Here is a 9,467-nt window from a genome sequence, read left to right as displayed (position 1 = left end):
TCACAGGCAAGCAATCACGTGCACTGCAGGCAACCAATAACGGAACAATCTTGGAAGGCAAAGCTGTACATGGAGGCTTGGCTGCCAATCGACAAGGATCACGTTCGGACCCGACACCATTAAAAAGGGGCGGGAAGGGAAGCCGCAGTATCAAAGCTAGGCCTCACATTGCTGGAATTGTGAAACATAATGATGCATCAGCACGCCGATCCGGCTGACTGGCTATGAAGGTAGGACACTATAAGAACTCGAGAGCAGCACACCCACCGACTGCACAGGTGGGGATAGGCAGGAGGCATGATTGCTCAAAATCTTAGACACCCGCTCAAGGTGGTGCACATGAGACAACTGCCGAGGAGGCAACCAAAATTCGTAAGGCAAAGGGCCACGGATGACGAGGATGCAACGGTTATGGTCGAGAAAATGGCTGAAAACTATGGTGGAACAATCGGAAAGGCCTGGTGAGGCTCAAGGTGAAGCATGCGAAGGTGGAACAACAAGAATTGACATCCGAGAGCCCTGGGCATGGTGATATGGGCTTCTGCGTACTGGCGACGGCGCTCCGACGCTCCGGTCTTGATCTCCACTGGTAGCGGGGCCCACGACTGAGCCGCCCGGCCGAGGGATGCCCATGGTTGGGGGCGAGGCCACCAACACTGGGGGGCGAGGCCAGTGTCCCGGGGGTGGAGGGTGACCCCAGGGACCGTGCAGAGCTGAGCTCGGCGGGTCCCTTGACCGGTGGTACCGCGTGCTTGAGGCCCCATTCCGCGCTGGCAAATGGTGAAGGTGCAAGGAGCTCCGTCGCGGCAATCTGTGACCCCAGGGCTCTAAGGAAAACATACAAGGTGGCAAGCCGGGCTGCCCCGGGGTGGAAGTGCAGGAGTCAAAGCGGTCGTCCGTGCCTGATACAAACCAAGGGGCTCTTAGCGCCCAGATGTCCAGTGAACCTGCCGGTTCACGGAGGTGGTGACTAATATGAGAAGACACGAGCGGGTGTCATGGCAAAATGCCAGGAGAGCATGGTCACACAGAGTGCCTGTTTGAGGCCAAGGCAGGCCACCTGGTTAAGGCCGAGGCAGGCCACCTATTTAGGCCAAAGCAGGCCACCTGGTTTAGGCCAAGGCAGGCCACCTGGGTAAGGCCAAGGCAGGTCACCTGTTTAAGGCCAAGGCAGGCCGGGTACGATGTGTGGTGGAGGAGAGCATCAAGCGGGCAGCGGCACTGGATGCTGTGCGCTCCAGCGGATGACTGGCTGTGCGTCCGGTAGGGCATCCACTGTGCAGAGGACTCCGCGGTGGCACCAGCGCGCTGTGAACTCTTCCCGGCTGAGTGTGGGGTCGCGTCCCTGGAGCCAGTCGCTGAGCACGCCCGCTGACAGCCGGATGTTGGCGGTGGCAAGTCGCCAGTCGGCCAGGAGAGCCTTTCGGCAGGAAGACAAGATACGGGCTGCAAACTGCCCGGGCGATGTGTGGGCGTCCGGCTGATGACGGCCGCGCTGGTAGGCAGCCCAGAGCTGGCAGAGGGGAGCTAAGCGGAGGCGCTTGCAGAGAGGCCTGAGTTGCCGCGGCGGCTACCACACCCTGGTGTCATCTGCCAGCAGCAGGTCAGTGCTGCGAGGCGGCGCGGTCTCCCCTGTGACGGCTGCCCATGTCGCTGCATGCCAGTCCCACACCCCTGCTGCCAAGGGGCAAGTGATGAAGACGTGGGTGAGTGTGGCGGGCTGACTCTCGCAGCCGCTATGCGGGCAGCTGTGTCCTGCTGGATCTGCGCGGCGGATGTGTTGTGAGCAGGCGCCGACGAAAAGCTTGCCGCGACCCAGCCGCCAGGCCGTGATGCGCTGACGCCGGTCGAGATGGGAAAAGTGAATGGCCCTCCACACATGCGCTTAAGGTACGGCCTGCGGGCGCGGCGGCGTCGACCGTGTCTGAAAGTGGACCCTGGGACTGTGCTGGCTCGACGGCAGGCTCAAGAACCTGGCGATCCCGCAACGGAACAAGCCGCTGCCGCGACGGGCGCATCCATGCTGCGTAGGTGGAGGGGTCGGGCTCCCCCCGGGGGCGCTTTCCCAGAACCCCAGTCCCTGTGCCCGCTGCCCCTGCTCTGGACTGCCAGCGCGCCTCAAGTGCTCTCAGGCCGCTGCGCTGATCGTCCGTGGTGTCGGCCCAGATGGCCGCAGCGGATCGAGGGGCGGGCCTCTCCCTTGCTGATCCTGTGGAGGACCTAACGGCGCGTGGTGGCCTCGCGCCGCCTCCCTGACCATGAATTCATGTGCCGGCCGCAGGCCGAGTCCCTACGCTTGGGGAGCCACGACTTGGCTGCCCCAGAGGCCGAAGAGGGACAGCGTGGGTGCTGCGGGCGCGGGCACCAGAGCGTCCCCCCGGTGCGCGGGTGCCAGGGCCTATCGATGTCCCAGTGCTGCACCAACGCCGGCTGCGCGGTCCTAGGGGGCTACGAGTGCTGACCAGCCTGTGCTCTGTCGTCTACTGGCACGAGGGCGCCTGTGCTGCTGACTGTCTGGCTGAGCTGGTTGTGCCCTGCAGCTGTGCGCGACCAGACCCGGCGCTCTACCGGATCAGGACACGCCAACCACAGGGCCGCTGCTGACTGGGACTGGATGAGCTGTCTCCATGACGCTGGCAGAGCGGCGAGAAAAGCCGCAATGCCGCAGCTGCCGCCGAGACCATGTCGAAACAGAGCTCCAGCGGCTGTCGGTGGTAGGCGGACCAGAACTGGCAGATGGTAGCTAAGCGGAGGCGCTGCCAGAGAGGCCTGAGTTGCCGCGGCGGCTCCCACACCCTGGTGTCATCTGCCAGCAGCAGGTCTGTGCTGCAAGGCGGCGCGGCCTCCCTGTGACGGCTGCCCATGTCGCTGCATGCCAGTCCCACATTCCTGCTGGATCCGCGCGGCGGATATGCTGTGAGAAGGCGCCGGCGAAGAGCTTGCCGTGAAGGCAAGACCTAGCAGTGAACATGTCCCAGGCACCAGGGGGTGACTCTCCAGCAGCCAGGCGCCACAAGATGCTTTTACGACGCAGCCGTTGCCGCACACATCTCGGCAGAGGTCCCTCCGGCCGCGCCCGCGCAGCTGGAACGACAGTGAGCCACTGCTGGTAAACGACCTGGGCCACTTTGAGCTCACGGTAGAGGTGTATTACGGCAGCCAGCAGCGCTTGGATTCGGAACCGCAGATCACCAGAGCCTTGATGACCCACTTCAAACCGGTACATATGCCGGGCGCCAACCCCGTAGGGCTGCCCGGCACACAGCGGCCGTCATCAGCCGGACGCCCACACTCCTGCACTTGCCTGCTCTCAGTAGTCTGCGCACCACACCACACAGAGTGCGCTGACTACTGAGAGCAGGCAACTCGCAGCCCGCATCTTGTCTTCCTGCAGGAAGGCTCTCCTGGCCGACTGGCGACTTGCCACCGCCAACATCCGGATGTCAGCAGGCGTGCTCAGCGACTGGCTCCGGGGACGCGACCCCGGACTGGCACCTGTGTAATAGCGGGGGCTTCCCCTTTTAAAAAAAAAAAAGACCCCACACTCAGCCGGGAGGAATTCACAGCGCGCTGGTGCCACCGCGGAGTCCTCTGCACAGTGGACGCCCTGCCGGACGCACAGCCAGTCATCCGCTGGAGCGCACAGCACCCAGTGCCGCTGCCCGCTTGATGCTCTCCTCCACCACACATCGTACCCGGCCTGCCTTGGCCTAACATAGGTGGCTTGCCTTGGCCTCACCCAGGTGGCCTGCCTTGGCCTAAAACAGTGGCTGGAGGCTTCAACTGCATTTATGGCCAGGAGGGCTACAAGCTTGATCATGCCAAGCTTGATCAGGCCGGCCAGCCTGGCCAGCGGACGTTGGGATACGAGACCGGCCTCGAGGCAGATCACCAGCTACACTACGTCTGAGATGACCTTCAAATTTGAGCGGGCGTGCTTTTACTCACATTGCCACTGAATGCCAGTCAGCACTTCGGTTTATCCGCTGGCTCACAAGTTTTTTTTTTTTTTTTTTTTTTTAAAAGGGGAAGCCCCCGCTATTACACAGGTGCCAGTCGCACGCTTCCCAGCACGCATGCAATAGGATATTTGGGGAAACCTGTCAGAGTTGGGGCACGCAGAGCACTCCCGCAGGAGGATAATGCGATACTGAAGAGAAGCGCAAGCATGAAGGCATACCACAGAAAGGCAACAGAAAGGCTCCTAGCGATGGACATGTCCCAAGCACCAGAGGGTAACCTCATCCCCAGAGGCGCACTCCAGCCCGCCGGCAACGCAACACCGCTGAGGTGACGTTGGAGGACCCACGGGGCAAGCCTAGGGCTTGCAGCTGGAGGCAGGGGTCACAGCAAAGCAGGCAATCATCAATCACTGGCAGGCAATTATGGATGTGCGGGCAACCAGTGGTGGAACAGACATGAAAGGCACGTTTATACGGTTGGCCGACAGGGATGGAACAGGATCGCGTTCGGACCCATTACCACTAGGTGCCGCTCGGGGCTGGCAATGTGACCCTAAACTATGCCTCAATCTGCCAGCAAGGTGGGGCACAAGCAAACGGTGGCATATGGGAGATATGAAGCCGCAAATGAGGCGAAAAACAGGTAGGCTGGTGAGAACTCGACCAGATACACACACCCACCACATTGGAGGCGGGGATAGGCAGGAGGCATCATGTCCAAGGTCCTAGACACCCGCTCAGGTTCAAGGGTGGATACTGGGGTTGGAAACCCTAAACCCTTCAGATAGCCTTCAATGAACTACTGTGAATGGTGAGGAGGACAGACACTAAGGCAGAAGGCCACGGATGACAGGCCAAGGGGATTGTTGGGGCTGCTGGTGAGACAGAAACATCGGAGGATCACTGGAAAACTATTGATAGCCTAAAGCCCTGGGCAGGGTGGTCTTCTGTAAGCTTGCGCCAACGCTCTGGCTCTCCGGCACGGTACTCCACAGGTAGCGGGGCGCACGATGGATCCGTCTGGCCGAGGGATACCCAAGGGGTGAGCCGCGCAAACACGTCCGGTGGTGGGCGAGGCCACCGGCACTGGGTGGCGAGGCCAGTGCCCCAGGGGTGAAGGAGGCACCCCCGGGGCCGTGTTGGGCCGAGCTCGACAGGTCCCTCGACCAGTGGAAGCACGTGACTCGGAGCCCCATTCCGCGCTGGCAAAGGTTAGAGGTAGGAGAGGCGCAAAGCTTCTGGTAGGCAATCTGTGGTCCCAGGGCTCTAAGGCAAAAGGGGTCTCAGACAAGGAACGACAGGCCGGGCTTTGCCGGGGTGGGATCGGGACTGGTGAAAGGTTAGTCATCCGTGCCTGACTATGGTATGACGAAGGCTCTTAGCGCCCATGTGCCCAGAGCACCTATCGCAAAGGCCCCCCTAAGAGAGGGTGTGAGTTCAACACAAGAATCGACACGAGCGGGTGTCATGGCAGAAGGCCAAATGAGAGCATGGTCATACAGATAGCCAAGTTAGAGCCGTGGCCGGCTGGGTACAGTGAATGGTGGATCGGAAGCGTCACGCTGGAAGCGGCACGGGATGCTGGGCACTCCAGTGGATGACTGGTTGCGCGCCCGGCAGCTCCTCCAGCGCGCAGAGGACCGCGCGGTGGCACCATCGCGCCGCAAACTGCTCCCTGGTGATCATCGGGTCGCGTCCGCGAAGCCAGTCGCTGAGCACACCTGCTGTCTGCCGGACGTTGACGGTCGCGAGCCGCCAATCGGCAAGCAGGGCCTTCTTGCAGGAAGACAGGATGCGAGCCGCAACCGCTCCGGGGGTGATCGCCGCCGCATCTGGCTGGTGGCGGCCGCGCTGATATGCTGCCCACAGCTGACAGATTGTAGCGAGCCGCAGGCGATCCCAGAGCTGCCTGAGCTGCCGCGGCGGTCCCCAGATCCTGGTGTCATCGGCGAGAAGAAGGTCGGCGCTGCGCGGTGGCGCGTCGTCTCCGGTCACCGCGGCCCATGTCGCAAGTAAGCCGCTGTGAGCAAGAGTCAGCAGGGAGGGGCGCGCACAGGACACATGGAAATTGCTATCCTAGCTATCCTTATGCATGTGTCCTGGAAGCGTGCGACCAGCATGCGTGCGTAAGCGAGATTCATCCTTTTGAAAAAAAGTTGCCTCTGTCCCACCTCACCAGCCAGCACACATTATGGCCCTGCAGCCTGGAGACTGCCTCTTCACCTTCTGGACGACCGGCCCTTCTGGATACCAACGGCCGTATTGCGGACCCGCTTGGAGACGGCAAGACGCGGGGCAGCCAGTGCGGATGCAGGCAGATGAAGGAGATTGCCTTTCAGCGCTCCTGGGTCATGGCGGCACAGCGCCGGGCAGCACTGCGAGATGTGGACCCCGATGGTCAGGCAGAGCTCACAACATCGGCGTGGACACCTAATGCGGAGACTCTGCTAGCACGCCTTTCATGTCTGTTCCACCACTGGTTGCCCGCACATCCATAATTGCCTGCCAGTGATTGATGATTGCCTGCTTTGCTGTGACCCCTGCCTCCAGCTGCAAGCCCTAGGCTTGCCCCGTGGGTCCTCCAACGTCACCTCAGCGGTGTTGCGTTGCCGGCGGGCTGGAGTGCGCCTCTGGGGATGAGGTTACCCTCTGGTGCTTGGGACATGTCCATCGCTAGGAGCCTTTCTGTTGCCTTTCTGTGGTATGCCTTCATGCTTGCGCTTCTCTTCAGTATCGCATTATCCTCCTGCGGGAGTGCTCTGCGTGCCCCAACTCTGACAGGTTTCCCCAAATATCCTATTGCATGCGTGCTGGGAAGCGTGCGACTGGCACCTGTGTAATAGCGGGGGCTTCCCCTTTTAAAAAAAAAAAAAAAAAAAAAGCACGGCAGGATGCTCACCGGTTGGGAGCAGCGAAAGGCATTGCGCTTTAGGAAAGAATCTTGTGACAATTCTATGTGGAGCAATTCTGGTATCGTTACCTGGCCAGGGAGGAGGGGTCGTACGGAGAGGCAATCAACACTGATCAGCACCTTACAGACAATCGTAGTGCTGGGCCACCCAGCAAGGCGAAACCAGGGTGGCCCATAGGGACCCACTTCAGCGGAGAGTCAGCTGCAGGCCTCTTCACGGGCGGCGCAGCCAGTCTCGCAGGCAGCGAGTCTCGCAGGCAGCTTGCTCTTCAGGCTCGGATAGGCAGCTCGTGGACTAAGAGGCCGCTGTCAACAGCCCTGCCGCCCGGCAACGCACCCAAGATGGAGAACATTCCAAGAGATTTGCAACTTTGCTTCGCTTCTGGCCCCACGGGGCAGGGTGGACTGGCACACCGAGAGGAGATCAGCAACCAGGACGCCACCCAGCAACCAATGTTGGCTGACGTCGAGAGGAAGCGTGGACTATCCCCCACACATATGCCATGGTTGCTGATGATACTGCAGCCAAGGCAACAGCGTGCAACGTGCCGGAAATCGTCCCTATGGCTGTGCTGTCTTGGGAGATGTCAACGGCGCGGACTTCCGGACGGGGTATTGGCCCCTTACATGAAGGTTTAGTGTTCACGGATTTCTGCAAATACACTTAAAAGTTCACGGCTTGCGGCAAGCTACACGTAATCACTTCTGGGCGAAAGGTAGTTGATCGACTGGCAGCCACGCCTCCATGTACAGATTGGCCTTCCATGATTTTTCCGTTCTTTGGTTGCCAGCAGTGCACGTGATTGCTTGCCTGTAATTGTTGCTTGCCTGCTTTGCTGTGCCCCCTGCCTCCAGATGCAATGCTGTAGGCTTACCCCGTGGGTCCTCCAACGTCACCCGAGGGGTGTTGCGGTGCCGGCGGGCTGGTGTGCGCCTTGTGGGATGAGATTACCCCCTGGTGCTTGGGACATGTTCATTGCTAGGTCTTGCCTGTCAGCGGTTGCCTTCATGCGCTTCTCTTAGGTATCGCACTATCCTCCCGCGGGAGTGCTTTGCGAACCACCACTCAGACAGGTTTCCTAAATATCCTTACGCATGTATGTGTATTGGAAAGCGTGCGACTAGCACACAACTTGTAAGAGGGTTCATCCGTTAAAGAAACAAAGGAAAGTTGGCCAAGTCACAGCATCTTAATGAGAGCAGAAGCCTGCACAATGTATGTGCTCGTAGGTTTGCATGTATAAAGATGGCAAAACATCATCATTCCATTGGTTGGCTGATGACAATATTGCACAACTTACACGACCGAAATCAATTTACAATTTGCTGCTTTATTCATTCTGTCATCCAAGACTATGCAAGGACTCCTTGGGAATATTTACATAAGCACTAGCCATTTCACTCCTGCTATCTTATATGTCCAAGCCACAAATACCATCAAAGAGCTCTTTCATGCACAAAGTGTACATTCCAGAAAGGGTCACTCTCATCAATTTGCCCTTTGGCTTGTCGCTGCTGACACCAAAGATTGTGTCTGCACACTTCCAGTGTCAGCTTGGAGAAGGTTTTCATCGCGCAAGATTGGAGTCGTTGATGATGGTCGCCCTCTGAAATCCTGTATTGGAAACAAGGCATGAGTGAATAAGAGTGTATGGTGTCTTCACGTGTGATCACTAGAACATCAAAGTTTCGTTCCTTTTGTCACTCCTTGCTGAAAGGAATATATAGGCCTCACATTGCGGGAATTGTGAAACATAATGATGCATCAGCACGCCGATCCGGCTGACTGGCTATGAAGGTAGGACACTATAAGAACTCGAGAGCAGCACACCCACCGACTGCACAGGTGGGGATAGGCAGGAGGCATGATTGCTCAAAATCTTAGACACCCGCTCAAGGTGGTGCACATGAGACAACTGCCGAGGAGGCAACCAAAATTTCGTAAGGCAAAGGGCCACGGATGACGAGGATGCAACGGCCATGGTCGAGAAAATGGCTGAAAACTATGGTGGAACAATCGGAAAGGCCTGGTGAGGCTCAAGGTGAAGCATGCGAAGGTGGAACAACAAGAATTGACATCCGAGAGCCCTGGGCATGGTGATATGGGCTTCTGCGTACTGGCGACGGCGCTCCGACGCTCCGGTCTTGATCTCCACTGGTAGCGGGGCCCACGACTGAGCCGCCCGGCCGAGGGATGCCCATGGTTGGGGGCGAGGCCACCAACACTGGGGGGCGAGGCCAGTGTCCCGGGGGTGGAGGGTGACCCCAGGGACCGTGCAGAGCTGAGCTCGGCGGGTCCCTCGACCGGTGGTACCGCGTGCTTGAGGCCCCATTCCGCGCTGGCAAATGGTGAAGGTGCAAGGAGCTCCGTCGCGGCAATCTGTGACCCCAGGGCTCTAAGGAAAACATACAAGGTGGCAAGCCGGGCTGCCCCGGGGTGGAAGTGCAGGAGTCAAAGCGGTCGTCCGTGCCTGATACAAACCAAGGGGCTCTTAGCGCCCAGATGTCCAGTGAACCTGCCGGTTCACGGAGGTGGTGACTAATATGAGAAGGTGCGGCCCCATCACCTGCGGAAGCCGGAAGCGATCGGCTAC

At 59.4% G+C, this 9,467-nt stretch overlaps 3 protein-coding genes across 3 annotated transcripts; all 3 read right to left on the bottom strand.

Annotated features, from left to right (window-relative positions):
* Nucleotides 1–5,158, bottom strand: COCSUDRAFT_62781 (hypothetical protein; the record flags this gene model as incomplete). The annotated part of the gene is made up of 10 exons (XM_005648762.1): nt 1–23; nt 550–811; nt 1,223–1,495; nt 1,580–1,837; nt 1,974–2,252; nt 2,309–2,398; nt 2,682–2,957; nt 3,193–3,318; nt 3,581–3,877; nt 4,928–5,158. The coding sequence occupies 10 exons, from the start codon at nt 5,156–5,158 to the stop codon at nt 1–3; spliced, it is 2,115 nt and encodes a 704-aa protein (XP_005648819.1).
* A 361-nt stretch (nt 5,159–5,519) lies between these two features.
* Nucleotides 5,520–6,633, bottom strand: COCSUDRAFT_62780 (hypothetical protein; the record flags this gene model as incomplete). The annotated part of the gene is made up of 2 exons (XM_005648761.1): nt 5,520–5,982; nt 6,554–6,633. 2 exons carry the CDS (start codon nt 6,631–6,633, stop codon nt 5,520–5,522), a joined length of 543 nt encoding a protein of 180 aa, XP_005648818.1.
* A 1,808-nt stretch (nt 6,634–8,441) lies between these two features.
* COCSUDRAFT_62779 (hypothetical protein) lies at nt 8,442–9,437 on the bottom strand (the record flags this gene model as incomplete). The annotated part of the gene is made up of 3 exons (XM_005648760.1): nt 8,442–8,488; nt 8,992–9,253; nt 9,390–9,437. The coding sequence occupies 3 exons, from the start codon at nt 9,435–9,437 to the stop codon at nt 8,442–8,444; spliced, it is 357 nt and encodes a 118-aa protein (XP_005648817.1).
* Between the last annotated feature and the right edge of the window lie 30 nt (nt 9,438–9,467).

Source organism: Coccomyxa subellipsoidea, assembly GCF_000258705.1.
Source record: "Coccomyxa subellipsoidea C-169, whole genome shotgun sequence".
Classification (NCBI taxonomy): Eukaryota; Viridiplantae; Chlorophyta; class Trebouxiophyceae; family Coccomyxaceae; genus Coccomyxa; species Coccomyxa subellipsoidea.
This window is presented reverse-complemented; position numbering and strand designations above follow the sequence as displayed.